The following is a 22,175-nucleotide window of genomic DNA, read 5'->3' as shown; positions in this document are numbered from 1 at the left end:
ATGATTATCAGTTCCATAGTTATTCTGCTAGTCAGACGGCCAAATGGCATCTGCATCGGCTGTTGTATAAAACATCTAGTGATCAAATAGCAATCAGATAGTGTGGTGCCAAACTATGGAACAGACGAGGGCTGTGACGATGTTTTCATCCCAATTTGATTCAGTTCCAATTTTTGGGTGCTGATTTGATTTAAATTGCGATTCTCATGATTCCTCGATAATGCTGAATTTTGTAGACTAAATACAAAAACAAAAGTACAAAACTTTTTTTTTTTTAATAATCATTTTTCTTGATTTAAATTGGAAAAAAAAAAACTCAGATCACTATAAGGCCTACGAAGACAAGTAAAAAGACCAATAAAAACAATAGAAATGACAAAAAAATTTATAATGGAATATTTTTATTTATTAAAAAAACAAAAAAAAAAAAAAAAGATTTTTTTTAACAAAAAAATTGTTTTTAAAATTGCGTGTTAAAAACAAATTGTGATTTTTGATTTTTCCATTCGGTTGTCCCACCCCTAGAACAGACCTTTAAATCTTTGGACTCAACTAAGACACTAAAGATTAACTAAAAAAGAAATTATTAGCTAAATACTAATAATACAAACAGGATTTTGTTCTGTACTGTATCCTTGTTTTCCATTGTATTTGGATTTTATATTTTTCTGTATTTTAGTCAGTTTAGTTGTTATTATAAGTCTGTTTGGCTTCAACCTCCCCCATGCACATGCTATTTTCATTATATTATACAGCAATTTAAAGGCTGTTTATTATTTGTTTCCTCTCATGTATTTGTTTTGTTTTTTTTTTTTTTTTTACTGTTCATTTATGGTGCTAATAAAGAAAAACAAAGATCAGTGTTTGTTCTGACTTGATGAGGTTACATCATCTCAAACACTGATCTCTAAACAGGATCTTTCCACATCTACCTAATCATCCGACTAGCAGCATGTTGGGCTAATGAATGAATAAATTCCACTTGCATGCTTCACAAAAGAATATATAGTAATACATAATAATATATAGTAACATCTAGTAGGACTACTCCTACTATGCCATGTCATGATCAGAGCTGTATGAACAGGACCTTCTTCCTCTATGTGCGCTCATCACGATTCACTTCAGATCAAAAGTAGCTTGTCGAACTCTCTGATGCTCAGTTAAGCTGGCTAAAATCTGGCTGCATACATCTTATGCGTTTTCTAAAGTTCTAAAAGTTTTGACGAGTTCAGACCCTCTCACATCGCTGTTTGGAAACCCACCTAAGAACCTCAAGATGCTGGAAGGGGTGCGTACAGTTTTCTCCTTCCAGCATATTGGTCGGTATTACTAGGATGGAATAAGACTACCAGACTCATACTTTGCATGGAAACGATGTAGTACGCATGCCAGGTGTCTAGTGGGAAGTGAAGCTTTGTAATAACACAGCCAGGTGTCCATCACATCCTCATAAGGCTGAGAAATACAACACAACCCACACAACTCTCTTATTGTGTCTAGTTTTAATCCGCTGAGTAAACTGATGTCAGGGGTCTCATGTTGACCTTTTTTCACTTGATTCTAATCTTAAACAGAGGTGATCTGAAAATAATATTTCAGTTTGTAAACTGGTGAAAAATTGAAATGCAAGCATGCTACAACATCACTGTTGTGTGTTTGTGTAAGGTGTGTGTGTGTGTTGGCTTTGGTGCTTATCTTTCTCTTCTGCTGGTTGAAGTTGTCGATGATGACACCGATGAACAGGTTGAGAGTGAAGAAGGAGCCGAAGATGATGAAGATAACAAAGTACAGATACATGTATAGGTTGATCTCCTTGATTGGCTGCTCCTCAACCTGTAAAGGAACGCTCCCATCAGGTTAAAAAGTCCATCTTTTGCTTCCTTTTCATCTTTCAATCTGAGTCAAACAGGACTTGTCATCCATGCCTTTTATGTGTCCCTTTCTTTCAACCGACAACACGACAGAATGTCATGTTTAAACCACTAATCTTTGTTGCAAATGTGTTTTTTTTTATTTGCAAAGGTAAAGCTGCACTTTTAACAGATTTTTATTGTAACTTATAATTTTTCTGGCGTCTTTGAGCTTAATTTAACAAGCAAATGCAAAATATTAACTCACAGCTCTCGAGTCCACCGCCGCGTACATGATATCCATCCAGCCTTTAAACGTTGCCTTAAAAGAGGACAAATAATCCAGTTTTTATCATCAGTGATTTTACAACATGGTAACAATAAAAACTTTAAAATAAAACACAAAGTAAATGTGTCTGGATAATTGTTTCTCCCTTCCAGGAAAAATAATTTTTGTTGTTATACGCTGTTTACAACAACATATAGCTTGTAAAGATCATCCTTCTGAGGAATATGCAACACAGCGCAATGTGTGACCAGCGCCACTAAAATGGGCCAAAATTCACAAAAACCATGGAAAGACCAACACAAATTGACCATTTTTAGTTGAATTAAAAGTTTTTGATTTGGATATAAAGACAAATAAAACAGGACAAACAAAAGCAAGGGAATGGATGAGAGAAGCGAGACGTCTTTGTCCAAAGGGAGTGGGAAGAAGCCAACGCTTAGACTTTATTCATTTACATTTTCAAGGACCTTAGTGGTGTGCTGACGGTGTTACAGCCCGGTTCAAAGGCGGCAACCAAACAGGGAGGCAGGCACAAAAGTAGTTGATCCAAAAATAAAATTTAAAAGGAAACTTAAATAAAATAAAACTCAACCAAAACAGGACCAAAAAACGCAACCTAAACCAAAGCAGAACAAAGTGCCATGCCTCCACACAACCAAGAGGACCTCCCACCCAGGGTGGGGCCGTCACAACTGGTACAACAGTTTGGCTCCTCCTCATGCTGCTCACCAGTCTGGTGACATCTAGCTGTGGGATCACATCCCATTCAACAACCTGGAGCTGTTGAAGCTCAACCAGTGTGGTTGTGTTGGTCATGTGGAGCCAACCAAGCTGGTCCAACAGATGTTCAGTGTGTTGAGGTCTGAACTCCCAGCAGGTTATTTCATCCTCTCCACTCCCACTGGTGTTGAATGTTGTCATTGTGGGGGGCGGAGTTAACACCCAAGTTCTGGAGATATGGTATCATGTCTGGCTCCAAAACCTTCTGACATGTCAGTCTATCAGTTAGGTATAAATCGAGTTTCAGTTTTACATCTGTGACTAACAAACATCTGGCAACACTTAAACTCAGAACAAGAGTGAACACCACCTTGAGAGACTGGAGGGGATTTTAGTCCATATTACCCGCCTAGTTAACTGTGTTACTTCAAAGCTGCACCTCATTGTAAAGGTGTCTGATTAAAGTTTTGCAACTATGCATGAAAAAATGTAAACAGATGGTATTAAAGATGGATAACAATCATACTAACACAAAATTCCTTTTTTAGAAGAAATACATTTTTAACATTTCAGTATTTTTATGAAACCCGAGCTCTTCTTGACACCATCTGACTTGTGATTATGTTCTCTTATGACTGATACCCGCCATCTTCTGTTGGATTTACCCCATAGTAAAAAAATATGTGAGCAACTAATGAAATGAAATGAATTGAAAAATACTTTATTAATCCCCAAAGGGAAATTCAATATGACAATATGACTAAGTATGATCCTGAAATCATGTGGTACACTGAAGAACCTGATGCAGGGGTTTTCTTCATTTTAGCCACAACATGGTGATGGATGAGATGTACAACCTCGTTCTAAAGCTGAAGATCCCATGTAGTCTGATGAATTCTCTGATTTTAGTTTAGCACCACAAATGAATGATTTGCAGAAGTCTTTTCAGGAAGTGTTAAAACAAAAGCATTTAGCTTGTAGACTCAGACGTGGGAGCAACACACTGTGATAAAGCTGTACATAAAGCTGGTATATCACGTCTTGATTTTTCATGTCATTTCTCCATCTCACACATTGTTCTTATTGCCAGAGTGAAAATCTTGAGTTACAGTTTCTAAGTGAGATTTCTTTGTCACCACGGCAACGCTTTGCACATTTTCTCCACTTGAGTGGAACAAGGAGGACCTGTTGTAGCAGAGTGATGAAAAGAAATCCCTGCTGCTGTTTTTCTCAATGAAATATCAAAATGTCCTTTTAAGGACTTCCTTCCTTTATGGGGGCGGGTGGAGAGGGTGGTGGTGGTGGGGGTGCATAAAAGGAATGAGGGTGAACAGGTGGAGGGAAAGGAAATGAAGAGGTAAGACATGCACGCATAAAGAAGCAGAGCACTTTGCTCTGAGTGGGCGTCTGTCGGCTGTCACTCAGGTACTGAAATCAGCTTGTCGCTATTGGTTACCACCAGTTATTATTCTGGTCTGTTGGATGTAAGTGATGGGGATGGAAGAGGAGGGGGTCTGTAAAGGATCGTGAGCTTAGCTGATGGATGTTGAATCTCTCTGAATGTGTTTACAGATCTGTCTCTCAACTCAACTTTATTTATAAAGCCCTTTAAAACAACCAGAGTCGAAACAAAGTGCTGTACACAATCAGCCAAAATAAAAACAAAATGGTTCAAATGGAAAATGAGTAACACAATAAAACAACATGTCATACAAGGAATAGAGAATTAAAACAATAAAACGAAATGAATAAATAGTAAATAAAACCAAATGAATGAAAATGAACCATAGCACACTGACAAGAAGCTGTCTTATGCTGGGTTAAAGGCCAAGGAATAAAAAAATGGGTTTTAAGATGAGTTTTGAAAATGGACAGTGAGGAGGTATGTTTAATACGGAGGGAAGCTCATTCCACAGTTTTGGACCGGCAACAGAAAAGCTCTGTCCCCCTTGAGCTTCCGTTTGGTCCTCGGTACATCTAGGAGCAGCAGATCAGATGACCTGAGGCACCGAGCAGGAGTGTGGGGGTGGAGGAGCTCAGAGAGGTAAGGAGAGGCCAGAACCATTCAAAGATTTTAAAACAAATAAAACAATTTTTTATAATGAATCCTGTAGGTCACTGGAAGCCAAAGGAAGAAAGCCAGAATAGGTATTATGTGCTTCCTTTTACCAGTAAGGAGGCGTGCAGCTGGGTTTTGCACCAACTGGAGACGTGAAAAGGAGGACTGGATCACCCCAAAATAAAGGGCATTACAGTAATCCAGCCGAGATGTAACAAAGGCATGGATTACTGTTTCAAAGTGCTGTTGTGCAAGAAAATATTTTACTTTAGCTAGTTGTCTGATATGGAAAAAGCTCGAATTCACTACAGAACTGATTTGCTGATCCTGTTTTAAAATCATCCATCTTAAAACCCAAGTTTGATACTGTTGACTTTTAAAAAAAATCTGCCAAAGGGCCCAAAATCAACAGGCAGGGGTTCACGACCTCCACTGGGACCAAACACTTTCTTCAGTTTTTCCCTGGTTAAGATGTAGGAAGTATACCAGGCTTCGATGTCTTCCAGGTATGCTAAAATACGGGCAATGGAGATGGCATTTTTCTTTTTAAGAGGCATATCATCAGCATATAAGCGAAATGAAATGTCATGCCTTCTAAGGATTGATCCCAGTGGCAGTAAATCCCAGTGATCCCAGTGGCAGTAAATAGAAAGAGAAAAGCAGGGGCCCTAAAATCGACCCCAGTGGAATCCCATAAGGAAGTGGAGCAGAGCTGGATTCAACATTTCCAAAACTCACGCTCATACTTCTGTCCGACAGATAGGAATTGAACCCCTCCAATGCAGTACCATAGATTCCCAGAAAGTGGCATAACCAAGCCACTAAAGTGTTGTCATTAATAGTGTCAAATGCTGCTGTCCAATAAAATAAGAATAGTATATTAACCAGTCATTTGCAAAGAGAATGTCATTGAATACTTTCATTAAAGCTGACTCAGTGCTGTGTAATGTTTTAAAAACAGACTTTTTAAAAACAAAAGGCAGTCTAGAGATGGGTCTGAAGTTGGCCAGCACGCCACTGTCCAGGCCAGGTTTTTTAAGTAGGGGCTGGACCACAGCATGTTTAAAACTTAATGGAACATCTCCAGATAACAAACTCTTTCATTCCTTCATTATCCTAACCGCTTAGTCCGATTAAGGGTCGCGGGGAAGCTGGAGCCTATCCCAGCAGTCTTTGGGCGAAAGGCAGGGTACACCTTGGACAGCTCGCCAGTCCATCGCAGGGCCAGATGACAAACTACTGTTTATAATTGCAAGAACTGTCTGCTTATACTAGGAAAGACCTTTTTCAAAAGATTAGGAGGAACAACATCATGGGGAGAACCTGATGACCTAATATGACCAATCAACTTCTCCATAAATGATAAGGACACTGGCTCAAATTTCTCAAGAGTAGCAGATCAAGGAACAGAGACAGAGTGGTCAGATGCAGAGATGAGAGTCCTTACAGTAGCAACCTTGTCAATAAAACAAAGTGCAGGAAGCTACTGCAAGTCTCAGAAGATGCCTCCAAACTAACAGGTTGTGGGGCATTAAAAATTGAATCAATAGTTTTGAATAATACTTGTGGGTTGTGGCAATTAGACTCAATGATGTTCGCCAAATGTTTTCTTTTGGCCTCCTGGTAACAGTGTCCTGGTAACAATGCCAAGAGTCCTTTAGGATGAGAAAGGAAACCTGCAGTCTGTCCTTCTTCCACTTACGCTCAGAATTCCACCATAACTTCTAACAAACTTCTAAAAATGCTGAACACCACTACAATGGGCTTATGGTTCCATTTGATCTGAAGTGACACCACGTCTTTATGTCCGGACAGATTTTGAGTGGCTGGTCTGGATTATGATCTTGTGGATATTTCACCTTTAAATTTTAAACCCAGAACAAATTAAGAAAACTGAAAAAGAATCCTTCTTATGGGTTAAGATCCTCCAGCATCCTTTCAAAAGTTGACTTGTTCATCCTTGACCTTCGACCCTCCTGTGGCACGACTTTCAATACCCCATGGTGAAACTACTGAAATGCGTGAGTTTGATGGTGTTTTGTACAAAGCTGTGAATATTCACAGTGATGGCCATGTTTAATGAAGCTTAAGATCATGAATTCCAGGTTTCTGTTCAGACCAGTCAGATGGAAAGCAAGAACAGCAAACAGTAGAAGTCCCAGTAGGGGAGATTGTTACGGTGCTGTCGTGTTTCTGTTACATGTAAAGCACTTTGAGTCATCTGGCCCTGTTGCTCTTATGTCCTGACTTGGCTGTAATTCTTGAATCTGACGCATCTAAATCTTTTTAAGTAGATTTTCCAGTCTGTAATAAGAGTCGCTGATTTGCTGAATGCGTCGAATATACGTTACAGACTTTGTAATGTCAAGTGGAGATACCCAGCGAGCAGCCCCTTCTCAGGATTTTAGACTGAGAAGTTCATGATAGAGGGTCGCTGTCAGAGACATGACCAGAGAAAATAACCAGAATCACATCCTGAACTCAGCAGACTCTCACTCCATCGTGTGTTGCAGAGTGGAGCTATTTCCAGATGGTAATGGAAAGCCCCCCTCCAACTGTTGCTGTGCCGACTCGTTGCCAAGGCGACAGGATTCTGACAAGTCTTAAGTTCTCATTTGCTGAGGGTCAAGTAGTACCATGCTGATCCAGACTTTTTCCTACACTGTTCTCTCACTCTCTTTCTCACTCTCTCTCTCTCTCTCTGGCCATTCAGAAAAGCTTTAGCTCGCCATCCCTCCATAAAACTCTATATTCTCTTCCATTAGTCCTTCCTTCCTTTTCTTTTACCGCAATTGTTCTTACTTTCCTTTTTCTTTTTGGATTTCTACCCTCTGGATTCATGCGTCACTTCAACCCTCCTTCATTTTTCTCTCCATCTTCAGGTACAAATCCACCACTTGGCTCATTATTGCCTCTCTCCATTCCTCCATCTCACCTCCCCACTGTCGCTTCTCTTTCCTTTTGCCCTTAGAAGCTTATTTTCTAACTCTACATGTACTTTTCTCTCCCTCCTCTCCCTCCATCTTTCCGTTTCCCTCCCACTTGGCTGGAGTCACTAAAAATAAAGCCCTCTCAGACGCTGATAGATTGGAGACTCTCAGGATGCCCGTTGTGGGCGAGGGAGAGCGAGAAAGAGAAAGGGTGAGCGAAGATGAACTTAATCACAAACAATTGAAAGTGACAAAAGCAGAGTGGATGGAAAGAAGGATGACACCATACTGAGAAATATCAGCCCAGTCACTCTGTGGAACGTTGCTTTTCTGTCTTTTACTGTATGTAGTTGAAGAACTCAGGTGGTAGAGCTGGCTGTCCTGTGACCTGGAGGTCGGCGGTGCGAGTCCTGCTACCCTACACTGCAGCCCCAAGATGGACATAAGTGTTAAGACAGTCCCAAGCCCAGATAAATGCAAAGGGTTTTGTCAGGAAGGGCATCCTGCGTGCTACAACTGTGTGAAAGTACAACTGGGCCGGTTTGGAAGGGTTTTACTTTGGAACTGTTGTAGTTGGAAGCCGATGATTTGCTGTGGCGTCCTCTTCAGAGGGAAAAGCCAAAAGCAAAACAACTGTATGTAGGTAAAGAAACCTCTGTAGCAAACCCATTGGATGAACATTCAATTATGCGCCGACAAACTATCAGCCTTAATCAAACTGCTCATCTTCCTCCTGATATGTCGTCAAAATAACAGGTTCTCAAAGGTCTTTGTCCCCTTTCATTAAAGAAAAGGCTGAATTTACAACAGTTACTGGAGACTAAAAGAAGGAACAATAACTAAAAATTTGCTGAATTATAATTTAGTGACATGAGACACTGTTTTTTTTCTTCATTTAACTGAGTTAAAGAATAAACAAATAAACAAACAAACAAGTCAGTCCTGGACAAATTAGAGCACTTTTCTGTTGAACAGTGGGACAAAATACCTTTTAACAGGTGCAGAAGTCTGACTGAGAGGAACAGAAAACACCTGACTGGAGTGGAAAAATCACCGGATTGTTCTACTAAATATTAGTTTAGGAGTGATGTTACATTGATTATTTTATCATGTTTATTAGCATTTAAAAAAAATATTATTGAGCCATGATTGAAAAAATAATGTAATGATTTTCATAAAATTTGTATTTATTATGTCAATTTCTGCTTATTTCCCAGGCAGCTGGGTTTTTTTCCCCAGAATATGAATACATTTCACCTAAATAATTAACATAAATGACATTGAAAACAATATTTAAATAATAAATAAAATATTAGGTTACAGAATAATCTAGATTTTATTGAAGAAAACTATTAATAAAAAGCATGTAATTACTGAAACCGTTCCAAACTATTTTGCATAAAACTTTCAACACTTTCAAAAAATGAATGAAATTGCATGTAAGAAAGTGGAACATTATATATTTTTCAGTAGTGGATAATTTTTCTAAAGCAAAAAAACAAACAAAAAAAGCTCCTTAATGTTTTTACATGGAGCTTTTCTCTTATATAACCTTAACAATCCTCACTCGACCTGGACGTTTATGGATAGTTTTAATCTGGATTTAATCTAGAAGACCAGAAATTCCTCCCGTAGTTGCTGTTTGGTGGTCTACCGACCCCTAGATGAGGATTGCTGCCTTTATACCCAAAGCAGCCTAAGATTCAATGGTAACTTTTGAAGCATGGTATGGAGCATTTTCGTCACTGCAGAAGGAACATTGTTTTCCTTTCAAACCCTGGCAGGAAATAGTCACTTAGCAACTGAACCGATGCTCATCCATCCATTTTCTTCTGCTTATCTGGGTTCGGGTTGTGGGGACAGCAGCTTAAGCAAGGAAGCCCAGACTTCCCCCCCACCAGTCACATTTGCCAGCAGAAAGATGTAACCCTCACAAATGTGTCCTGCATCTTCCCCTGGTTCTCCTCCCGCAGGGACGTAGTTAGAACATCTCAACAGGGAGGCGTCCAGGAGGCATCCTATCCAGATGCCTTAACCACCTCATCTGGCTCCGCTCTATGTGGAGGAGCAGTGGCTCTTCTGAGCCCCTCCTAGATGACCGAGCTTCTTACTCTATCTCTAAGGGAGAGCCCGGCCACCCTGCAGAGGAAACTCATTTCAGCTGCCTGTCTTTTTCTTTTGGTCACTACCCACAGCTCGTGACCATGAACGTATCTCACTGCCCATTATTTCAGTCCAAACAATCCACCACCACCTTGCTGATGTGATGGCCTTGTTAGGGCATGGTGGCCATCCATCAAGCATCCAGACCTCCTTCCATCTGGACCATCCAGAGCATCACGGCAGTCATCAGAGAAAAAAAAAACTTGAGTGTTTATGTATCTGAGCCACTGCAAACGTTTCTCTTTGTGAGCACTGGTTAAGGTTGGCCACAACTTCAATCAGCTGAAGTGTCATGCAGGAGAGTTTCATGCACTTGCAGAGCACAAACACAACATCTAAACACAATTTGATTGTGTGTTATATATGTATTAAGACTTATTCTTTGAAATTGCACATAAAAATCATCCTAAACATAAAAATCCTGTAATCATGCTCAGTATAATAAAAGAAAATATCATTATTTTTTAGTTAATGTTTCATTAATTTTCTGTGGAATTTAGAAAAATCATATTAAAAAAGGAAAGAAGTCAGTAAGAAAGAATTCAAGCTGTCATTACGAATGGAGACGAGGCAGCAGAGCAATCAAGTGGAAGAGTCAAAAGTGAGAGACATAAAGAGCAGGTGTGGGTGGAAAATTAAGGCAAAGACAGCAAATGGACGGAAGGAAGAGAAAAGAGAGAGAGGGGGGAGCAGGAGAGAAGTAAACCCTCCTACAGCGTATGGAGGAGACACTCAGCTTTAATTTGTTCTGAAGTCGCTGTGCAGGAAAGGATGTTTCACTTTGTGCCTGCATTTCTCCTCTGGAAGCTCTTTGTTTCCTTGAAAGGCTTCATGCAGACGCTGCTACAATGACAGATTTATACAATGTTCATTTTTTCTCTCTGTGGCTGTATTTTGTAATCCTGCTTCGGCGTGTGTGGTTGGGATTGTTTCGCACAGCAGCACTGAGATCTACAGGGGAGTCTTGACAGCACATATAAAAAGAAAAATGAACTTTAGGTGCTGTGGAGAGTTTAGATGCTCGCACGCTTCCTGTTGTGCCTCTCTCTCTCCAGGACTCAGGGTCTGAATGCTTCTTTTAGACAACATGAGAAAGGAAAGAAAAGCCCCTGCCCACGCCACATAAAGCGCTGGGGGGGCTGTTTTGTGTCAAATAGAAACTTAACGACGACCTATGGAAAAGGTCACATAATAAATCATGAATTGCTCTGTGGAAAAACTTCAGGCTCCCTTCTGTTTGATGTAAAAATGGCTTTTCAAAGAGTCTGCGAGTCTCTAACTCTGTTACACTTTCAACTTTTAATCTAGCTCACTTTTCTGACATGCTTAATATTAGCCTAATCTATTTAAGCACTCAGCATTCAGACAAAGCTCTTTCTGTACTCATGCCCCCCCAGTCAGATGGTACAGTTCAGCATAAAGCAAAGTTGCTAGACGTGTTGGAAAAGTTTGTATGTTCTTCCCATGTATGTGTGGTTCCCTCTCGGGACTCCAGCTTATTCCCACCATCCAAAGACATGCATGTTGGGTTAATTGGTTACTCTAAATTGTCCCTAGGAGTGGGTGTGAGTCTGAATGGTAATTTGTCTCTGTGTGTTGGCCCTGTGATGGACTGGTGACTTGTCCAGGGTGTATCTGCCTCACACCCAATGATTGCTGGAATAGGCTCCAGCTTCCCTTTGACCCTGAATTCCCTGTTGGTGTTGTAAGGCTTTGCAAGCGTAGTCTCTCATTGTTTGTGGTTGATCTCGCAATGTCTTGTTGTGAGCCAATAAATGTGTGAACAGTCCAGCTATGTCCAAGTAATGCAGATGATCCATTTTTAAGAACTACTACCCTTTAAAGCTGGATGTATACCCATGCGGTATATGCATAACGTCAGTTATGGCCTCGCCATGTAGGTCCATTGAGTCTTGATGTGCACCTTTTCCAGACCTACCATACATAACAGTTTGCACCACGGTTGCGTGGAACACTCCCTTGTGATTGGTCAGTTTGGTCAGTAATGTGATGAATTTGTGAATCTGTAACTAACACCGTCAATACTCTGGAAAGTGAGAGTACACTCACCAGTTGTCGATGCTGGCTCTATCGTACGCAGACATCGCATGAGTAATAATCCAGCTTTACATGACAAACAGCCAGTGAGGAATATTCAAACCCTCCTTTTTATATGGTGCATTTAAAGTTATTACAGCATGTATTGTTAAGGAGTCGTGACTGTGTTATCAACACCAGTTCTAAGGAACCAACTTGTGTCTGTGATGTTTTGAAGTCAGTTACACAAAGTCTGCTTTAACCAACAAAAATGAACAGAACAACAGACAAAAACCTGTCCAAATACTTGTTACTCACCACTTGCAGCAGAGCCAGGTACCCAGCACCAACATTGTCGAAGTTCACCTTGACTTTGGTCCAGTAGGTGTCATTAAACACCCCACACTCTGTCCTGTTATTGATAAAGGTGGCATCGTAGACATGGCCGGTGCGGTTGACGCAGCGGCCGAACTTCCCGGCAAACAAGTTGACACCCATGATGCTGAAGATGAGCCAGAAGATGAGGCAGACAAGCAGCACATTCATGATGGAGGGAATTGCCCCGATCAGAGCGTTCACCACCACCTACACAGAAACACATCTTTCAACACTTCTTACAAGTTGTTTAAAGTCTTACAAGTCGAGTTAGCCAAATCTACTTTCATGTATTAACAACATTATGTAACAACAATGTTAGCATTCTCAATTGCCACAAACATGCGCTTCTTTTTCCCAGAGACCCATGCAGAGTGAGCTGTGTGAGCACAGAGCATTTGCAAGCTAACACAGCTAAAGCTAACACTTATTAGCCAGAGGAGGAAGAGCAGAGAGGAAGATGAGCGTGTAACACGGGTCCTGAATTTAACCCGTCAGCATTCTGCAGATGCCAGATTTTTACAAAAATGTCACGATGATATTACAGGTCTGAAATTAAAGTATGGAACAAAACTTAAGCTATCAATCATTTAATTTATACTATAAAACAGCCTTTATAGGTGGTTTGGGTGGGAAGAGGGTGTTCCGAAGGAAACTGGGTGTCATTTGTTGTGACATTGAACTGCCTATGTTCCACTGTTAATAAAAATTACATCACAAACAAAAAGCAGCCTTTAAATAGGTGTCCACTGTAGCAGAGACAGTGTATCACGGGTTCATTTTCCATGTTTGACTTTAAATGAGTGGATGTAAATGTCTCAACATGGCAAACACAGCAGATGTTTTTGGACTGTGCAGGTATATGCATTGCAAAATGCTGACTCGGTTCTGCTTTCTGTAATACTGCTGAAAGTACATGAGTACACACAGAACACGGGTGGCTTGAGCTTTGTCTGTCTTGCAAAAACTTCTACAGTTGATGAATAGTTATGTAAGAAATCACTCTGGTTAATGTGAAACAGAAAACCTGAAGGGGAACAAGTCAAGTCAAACTCAGAAACACTGACAGGGTGACAAGATACCATTACCTGTGATAACAGAAAGGTCACATGGTACAGGATGGGGTGGAATTTCAAACACACCTGAGCACCAATAAACGGTGTATAGTAGGGTCGGCAGATTACCCCAGCTGCAGCCTGGAGAATGGGGTGGGGCTGGATATTGGGCAGCGTTGGATGTCAGATGGGCGTGGTTGGAAGTCAATGGGCTTGGTTAGACGGGCAATGGGTATTAGGGTTAGGGTTAGGGTTACCAGTGGCCATCCAATCAAAATGTTGAATGGGCGAGGTTGGACATCCAGCCCTGTCCAATATCGAGCCCCACCTCCTTCTCCAGTCTGCAACCAAGGCCCTCTCAGGAAGGCCAACTCTGGTCTTTGAGAGCCGTAGTCCTGCATCAATGAGTAATTAGCAGACTTGCATTAAACTCTGAGGTGTATCAGGTGTGTTGCAGCAGGAAAATTCTTAACATGTGTGGGACTGTGGCTCGCGAGGACCAGAGTTGGCCAACCGTGGTGTAAAGTATAAGTAATATAAAGGAGAATTACTCATACAAACTCCTTTTCCAGAAATATTGGGAATATTTCCAAACTTACAGACATTAGCTTGAAGAATTGTGTCTCAATTGAACAACTTTGATGTATTTAGAAAATATAGTTTGTTTTAGAAAAAGTAAAAAAGAAAAAAAAAAAGGGATTGAAAGGCTTTAAATTTTTCTTCATCATCTAAATAACAGGTGTGAACCACTGGTTCAGGGCCAGTATCCTGCAGGTTTTATTGTCTCTATGATCCAACACTTCTGATTCTAATCAAATGGATCCAACAGCTTCTTGTCAACCTATTTATTAATTTTGGTCATGTGTGTTGGAGCAGGGAAACAACAAACACCTGCTGGGTACTTGCCCTTGAGGACTAGAGTTTGACACCCCTGATCTGTCTCAATGCAGGAAAGAGTTTCCTGGCATTTCGTTACGAGCTCAACAGTAAATGCAGGCGCCCAGGTGTGTTTATCTGTAGTAATACTGACTCTTACCCTCATGCCTTCAAATCTGGAGAGGGCTCTGAGGGGGCGTAGGGCTCGCAGCGTACGCAGGGATTTGATGGCTGCAAAGTCAGAATAACCCAACATGTTGGCTGCCAAACTGACCAATGAAACCTGGATGAGGGAGAGATCAGGAGGAGAGCCAAAGGAAAGCAAAAGATGGAGTTTTTAGAGAGAGATGGGAAGAAGAGGAGGAAGAGAAGAGAAGTGGGTTGATAAGAGAAGTGAGAAGAAACCAGTTAACAGTGAGCTGCTGAAGAAGAAGAGATGAGTGGATTTACAGGATTCTCTGGTTTCCATCTGACCTGTGAAACAAAATGTTTTGTTACTGAACTCTTCCTCAGCTGAAGCTGCACATTTTGAGATTAAAAAAAATGTTTCCGTGTTTAAATACGAGTCATCTTCATAGTCATCCTTCAGAAAGAAAAACTGTACTGTGAAGGAAAGGCAGGATCACAGAGAACGAGTGATGGGAGGCTTTGAAAAAGAGTAAATATGTCAGAACCTGTTGAAGTTTCTAGTCATTTTGGAGTAAATGCAGAGGAAGTTTCATTTCTCTCCAACTTCATTAACAGTCAGCTGTAATAATTATATTGTTAAACTAATTTTTTTTCAGAAACAAAAATACTAAACCAAATTTGGAAACAAAATTTTTGATGTTTTGATAAAAAGGTGGAAAATGATGGCTTTTACTTTACGAGAGCGATGACTTGAACTTAAAAATGAAACTGACTCAGAAAGACAAACGGATTAAAGAATCCTGCGAGAGCAGATGTGCAGTTTTCACTAGAAATGCTTAAGTTTAGCGTAAGGTGAACAGTTAGCAGTTAATTATAGTTACTGAATAAATAACAGTCTGAGATATTCCCTCTGATCAAAGCCAGAAAGAACAGCAGCTCTAGAACAATCTAAAGCCCCCTCACACACACCCGTCTGATTTGCAGCATCAAGCGGCGGGTCTCGGACCAGTTGCAATGCGGATGCTTTCCGCTTGTTCTTACCCTGATACCAGCAAAGCGAGACACGGCCCGGAGAGGACGGAGAGCTCTGAGTGTCCTCAGCACTCGCATGGTGCTCATCTGGTTCACTGAGATGAACTCAGCCAGCAGACCCAACACTGAAATCTACAGGTCACATAGTTGTGTGAATATCCGCCACACATACGAGGCAGAAACACATACATGACACAACCTCCCAAACAAATAGAAGAAAACAGGGGAATCAGTCAAAAGACAGAAAAAATTCGGATCTTCTGCTCATCTGGATAGACTGAAAATGATTCATGGAGTCCCTCGTTCCCTCTTTGAGCAGTTATTAGTGAAGCTCTGTGCAGCACTTGTGGCTGAATAATTACTTGTAAACATATCTGAAAACTGCGTTGCTCGAAGAACAGCCCATTATGTGGTCCAGATCACTTAGAAGCAGGGGTTAGAGTGGTCTTTGTTATGTGGGAGGTCTGTGGTTTTATGGTTTCATTTGTGTTGTGTATGTAGATGTAAATGTGTGTACTGACAACAAAATCTGATCACCATTCCTGGACAAACAAAATAAATAACTGTGACAACACATCTTTCACTAAAAGTACCAGTAGGACCAGTTAGTTCATCAGATCCCACACCGGGTGGCATAGGGAAGCCTGCACGGAACTGCACAACAACCCACAGACTTCCCACAGCTGTACTGGGTAAAAACCACAGTGTGACCAAAGAACCAGGACCTGGAAGTGACCAAAGTCACCGAGCTGTTCTGTAAAAAACAGGATCATGCTCAGACACTTGTGTCAATCAGGCTGAAGGATTTGATGTTAATCATCTGATTTGCTGCTTCACCAACCAAGTTTGGAAGGAGGGGCGAAGTTGAATGTTGTGTTCATGAGCAGCTGGTCCCTGTTTCAGTTTTAGAAAAAATGTTAAATTATGAAAGCTGTTGAAGATATTTGAAGTTATGTGTCCCATGTTGAAGGATAAGTACAGAGTCCCACAAGGATCCTTTCTCAGGCCTTTATTTTTTAATCTGTTCACTAAATTGCCCCTGTAGCCTGGAACTGCTGTATATATCAATTAAACTAAATTTTTTAGTTAAAATTTTTATAATTAATCATAATTAGATCATTTTTCAGTGTCATCCATGCAGATTATTAAAAGGAAATGACTAATAGGTATACACATATAAATTTTTATAGGTGCTCTCGATGATTGTCAGCTTAGTTTTTCTTGAAGATGTTACATGTGGCTTTCTGTTTTCTTTTAAGTGTAGCCAACAGTTATCTGGTTCATCCCAGTACTGTTACTTTATATCTAATGTACCGTTGTTTCCTTTTCTTCTCTTTAACCCCCAACCATCTGTCAGGTCCAGCATAAATACATATATTCAGCAAAAGACAAATTAAAAAAATAAAGAATACGTAATTATCAAAAGAAATCCTATATCAGTAAAGCTAATAATAACGATTTAATTAACTCTGAAAGGAAATAAGTTAATGAATGTAATTTATACAATAACAACATGATTGTACTCTCTTATAGTCTGCCAGTTTGTTTGGGTGTTTTTCTGCCCTCTAGTGGTCAAAACGGAAGCTTCGCACGGCTTAAAATTGAGTCTTTAACCAATTTCTTTCTTTTCTCATGGGAAAGATGGTGATGTGCTTTCTGTCATATCTGCATGTTGGAGCTCTATGACTCACACAGCTCTGTTGCTCTTTAGGGCACTGCAGTCATATAAAACGTCACAACACACAGTGTCACTTATGAAGATGCCCCAGCAGAAAACACCCTCAGAACGACAAAGAGTGAGATTTCCGAATCAGTGCACGCATATGCACATTGTGCATCATGTAGTGAATACATGACACTCGACCTCGCTATGATCTTGCCTGGAAGACTAAAAAGAGAGTACAAGTGTCTGGTCATACATGCCTGTGTGTGTGTGAGTGCGTGTGTGTGGGTGTGTGTGTGTGTGGGTTAAAAAGCTCATTATTTGACCAGCGGCTGTTTTAACTTTTCTCTCTTTCCATGCATGTCTCCTCTTTTATACAAAGGGTTGTATTACAGCTCTGGAGTGACTTTCACAACAACACATCAGCTGTAACCCAGACACTAATAATGTCCTGTAGTACACATAATATAATATACTATACTGGACTATATCTTGACGAACCCTGCTCCACAAAAAGACAGATATGAAAGTATAAAAAGCTTGTCTGTGATATCAGAAATTCAAGGTATCTTGGTTTGTATTTAGATGTGAACGACATGATTCCACCATTCCCTGGTTACAGTTTACATTTAGTAGGGATTAAACAACTAGGAGCTGTGTATTACATGGCGGAGGAACTCTGTTGAGCGTCATGGTGTTCCTCTGCAAAGGGCTTTAAAACCATGAAATGCACAGCTCCGAGTTGTTTAATCCACTTATACCATGGTGCCACACAGTAAACATTTTAGAACAAATGGGGTTTTTTTTTTTGTTTTTTTTTTTTTAACAAAACTTGACAAATATGCCGAAGTAGAAGAACTATTTCATGTTGGCCTTAATATACTAAAAAAAACAACAACAAAAAAAAAACATTATCAAGATACTATGAGTTTCTCTCAGCCATCTGTCAAAAGTCAGCTAATCAGATCCAGTTGATTAATGCATTGCTATGGTGACACCCATAATGACGTGATATAACAGTGATTTAGCTTGCCAAACTACTTGTGCAATATAAAAAATAATGTGGCAAGTTTGCATTAGAATCATCACTGACATGGTATATATGGTTTTAATGCACTTCACGGAGGTAAATGATGCGTCGTGGTGTTTTAGACTCTGCGTTGGGCTTTAAAACCGTGTAATGCATGGGTCCTGCAGAATGGTAGCTGAGGAAACTTGAAACTGCTGGAAACACTGGAAAAAACATCTGCTTCCATGTACAGTGAGTTAGTAATGAGCAGCGATGTGCTGGTCAATAAAAGGATACCGTGTAACTTTTGGCCACTATTGGCGCTAAACCTGTAACTTCTAACAGGCCACGCGAAACTGCCACAAAATTACACTGTCACCATCGATGACACTCACTAAGCAGTCACTCACATGAATCAAAAACTGCCCCAAAAACATTACTATAAATGATAGTTTTGTGTATCAAATGAAGCTGTAACTTTGGCACAACCTATGTCAATAAGTTATTATTATGAAAATGTTAGCATTAGCCATTAGCTTATGGGCTATTACAGTAGTACTGCTGAACAGTGTATGAAAACCATTCAACTAAACCAGGTCAATTGCTAATTGTTCTGTCACTTCTTTGATATTTACATGATGTATAGGAAATGCATTTATTGCATACAAATCGGCCTAGCTTGCGTAAAACATTTAGCGAGTCATGTTAGCTTTGGGCTGTAGCCGATTAGCTTAAACTAGCTGCATTTAGCTTCTACTAAACAGAAAAATAAAGACACAGACGTATACTGCACTGTTCGATGGGCACTTACTGCCATTGTTCTGAATAAATGCTGGCTGAAAGATGTGAATGTGCTTATCAAATTTTAGTACGCTTACACAACAGACAAAGAGCTAACTTTACAGTCTAACAATACTGAGGCAAACAGGGAGTGGGTCTCACATCCACACTGTTTACTCCAACCAGCAAATTCTTTATCAAAGACCACTGGTGTCTTCTCCCTGGAGAGATCCCTTTCTGGCCTCAGACACCGTTTTCACCTTTTTACTTTGTTCAGCCATGACAAACTTTTGTTGGAAGAGGAGGAAAAAGCAGCAGAAAGCAGATCCCACTGTGTTTATAGAGTGGGAGCCGTAAGGCTAAGCGCTCCAGGTCACATGATCCTATGTGAGACAGATCCGCTCCTGCAAAGGAACTGTCTGGTTTTTGAAGTCGGTGCACCGACACGTGTCAAGCTCTGTTTAGCATCGTGACCCCAGAAATGATCCATTGATACTCACATTAGGTCACATTATAGTACTTATGTCAGAATGGTTAAATGTGGAAAACACTCTCTCCTTAACCTACAGTCTGTTGATTTATTTTCACCTTTCATCCTTTTTTAGGCTCTTTCATGGCTCACATTTCCATCCCAAACTTGCCTTCTTTCAGCATCTACTTTCTTTCAACATTTCTCATTATAATTTTTTCCCTTATTTCAATAAACTTTGTTACGCTGTGGCTGAAAGGTGAAAGTTAAAATTAAAATAAAAGAAAATGAAAAAAAGAAAATGAAAGACAAGTTCTAGCAGAAACCAAAGCTCAAATTTTCTGGTCGAGAAAAGATAAATATAGATGAAATTTAAAAATAAACCATTTTACTATGTAAACAATATAAATAAATATTTACCAATAAAATTCTGCTTTAATATGAAATATCTTTTCCTGATTTAGTCTCGGGAAATGAAAAACTATTCTGGTCATCTACTGCATACAATCCACATTCATTAAAACAGAAAGAATATAAAACAAAAGGGACAGCAATACATTCATATTCTTGTTTACGCTGCTATTTAAGCAATAAATCCACAATAAAAAGTCAGAGCTTGCAGCTGAGCAGCAACGAGCCAAAAAACAACTTACATCAACGATGAAGAAGTCCAGCCAGCACCAGTAGTTGGTGAAGTACTTCTTGAAGCCGTATGCAAGCCACTTCAGCAACATCTCAAGGATAAAGATGTAGGTGAATATCTTGTCAGCGTACTCGAGCACCACCTTGATCACCCTCCTCTTCTCGATGTAGATGTCTTCAAAGGCCTGGCGGAGGCAGCAGAGAGGTCCGTTGGGGTTAGAGCTCTTAAAAATTAAGCTTAAAAATTAAAATTGCCCTCAGCTGTAATTTTGTTTTCATTATGCAAGCAAAGATAATCAATAATTACATTCAAAAGTTAATGTAAAAACAATGTTGGTGACACCAAGATAGATAGGGTGTCATTAAATAATATCAACTTTAATATAGTTTAATCATAACCCAATAATTTTGATTTCAGCTCTTTAAAATTGATATTATTATGCATCTCTAGACAGAAAGGAACACAGTGTGATTGTAAAGTGCTGCTGTGTTGACTGTTCATACATGAGACCGGCTAAATGGTGTCTGATCATGTATTTTGTCATTTTTCCACTGGAACATACTATAGCATACTTTATTTCAGCTGACATCACTACTTGGTTTCGATAGTTTCCATTGAAATTGGTTGCATTGGTCGCCGTAGCCAGATGTAAGTACTGTGAAGTCATTTTGCGAAACACATGGCCCAACAATGGTGGATGTGTTGCTTTACCTGCTACTCAGTCTATGGCTTGTAATTAAGAGAAAAGTTCATGAATAGGAGGCTGTTGATGGAAAAGCCATCGTGCTGCTGTCTGCTCATACGATCCAAACTTGTTATCAGGAGTCACTCTAATGGCTCATCTTGTCACATCAAATTCTGGCCAATAGTGGCCTGTAAATTGTAGGTCTAAACTAGAGCTTCTCAAGTTCATGGACTGTCAGGGGGCGCTGGTAGCAATATTTTGAAAAGGGGGGCGTTGAAGTGTTAATGGGGGGCCTTGGAAATCAATTGTTCACTTTTAATGATTAGTCCTTATAGGCCAGTGGTCAACAACTAGACAAAATCTGTCTCACAAGATTATATTGCTAAAAACTTATTGCAGGAGTTCTCCGTCTAAAAGTCTTTTTACCGCAAATATTTCGTCTGAAAATTTCGCATGGCAAGAATTTTTTATGGGATCAGTGTAAAGTCAATGTAAATGTTCACATCAGTGATTAAATCCTGTCAAGCTATTTTAAGAATTTCATTTTTTTTAACTGAGGTCGATTTTTGAAATATCCACGTCCAACAGGTATATAATCGACCAATCAGAGAAGGTATGCTGACTGATAGATGTCGCTGCTATTTCATTCAAGGTATTTCTTCTCTGCTTCTTAAAGCAAGCATCTCACTGCTAAAGCAAGTCCTCAACTGTTTCGCGGACATCCTAAAGTCCATCCTGAAGCAGCCATGGTCCAGCTTCAAATGCTGGATTAAACAACAAAATTCCCCAAGTTCTCCTCTCTTTTGTAGAACAGGATGAACCCAGCGCCTCTTTTTGTCTTTTTTTTTGTAGCATCAGCACACTGTTGTCATGGCTAGATGTGGAATCATTCATTCATTATCCTAACCACTTAGTTCAATGAAGGGTCACAGGGCAGCTGGAGCCTATCCCAGCTGTCTTTGGGCAAAAGACACCCTGATGAGTTTGCCATTCCACCACGAGGCCACACAACCAAACACATGTCTATGGGCAATTTAAGTAACCAATTAACCTAACATGCATGTCTTTGGATGGTGAGAGGAAGGCGGAGGACCCAGAGAGAACCCACGCACACACGGAAAGAACATGCAAACTCCACACAGAAAGGCTACTGTCCAAACTTTACCACAGCCAAGGATTAAACCAGCAACCTTCTTGCTGTGAGGCCACAGTGCTAACCACCATGCCACTGTGCAATATGTAACAAGATCAAATGTCAATATCAGAAAAGTTTAATATGTTATTTAAAAAAACAACATGTTTGTATTAGTATTTGATCATTTTTCCTTAAATTCCTTTATAATGAGCCATTTTTATGTACCGTATGTACTAATGGCTCCACATACATGGCAGCTACCATACTTTTGCC

The 22,175-nt window shown here is 40.0% G+C and overlaps 1 protein-coding gene across 1 annotated transcript in view; it reads right to left on the bottom strand.

Annotated features, from left to right (window-relative positions):
* Nucleotides 1-22,175, bottom strand: part of LOC306770982 (sodium channel protein type 3 subunit alpha-like) — a gene marked incomplete at both ends in the record, with an annotated part of 254,781 nt that overhangs the window by 5,739 nt on the left and 226,867 nt on the right. Inside the window, 5 exons of the mRNA XM_079260002.1 lie at nucleotides 1,695-1,836; nucleotides 2,122-2,175; nucleotides 12,370-12,636; nucleotides 14,518-14,640; nucleotides 20,093-20,266. Of these exons, the coding sequence (XP_079116128.1) occupies nucleotides 1,695-1,836; nucleotides 2,122-2,175; nucleotides 12,370-12,636; nucleotides 14,518-14,640; nucleotides 20,093-20,266 (760 nt within the window). The remainder of the gene's footprint in view (nucleotides 1-1,694; nucleotides 1,837-2,121; nucleotides 2,176-12,369; nucleotides 12,637-14,517; nucleotides 14,641-20,092; nucleotides 20,267-22,175) is intronic.

This window comes from Telmatherina bonti, assembly GCF_933228915.1.
Source record: "Telmatherina bonti genome assembly, chromosome: 20".
Lineage (NCBI taxonomy): Eukaryota > Metazoa > Chordata > Actinopteri > Atheriniformes > Telmatherinidae > Telmatherina > Telmatherina bonti.
The sequence above is the reverse complement of the archived record's forward strand: the minus strand, read 5'-3'. Positions and strand labels throughout refer to the sequence as shown.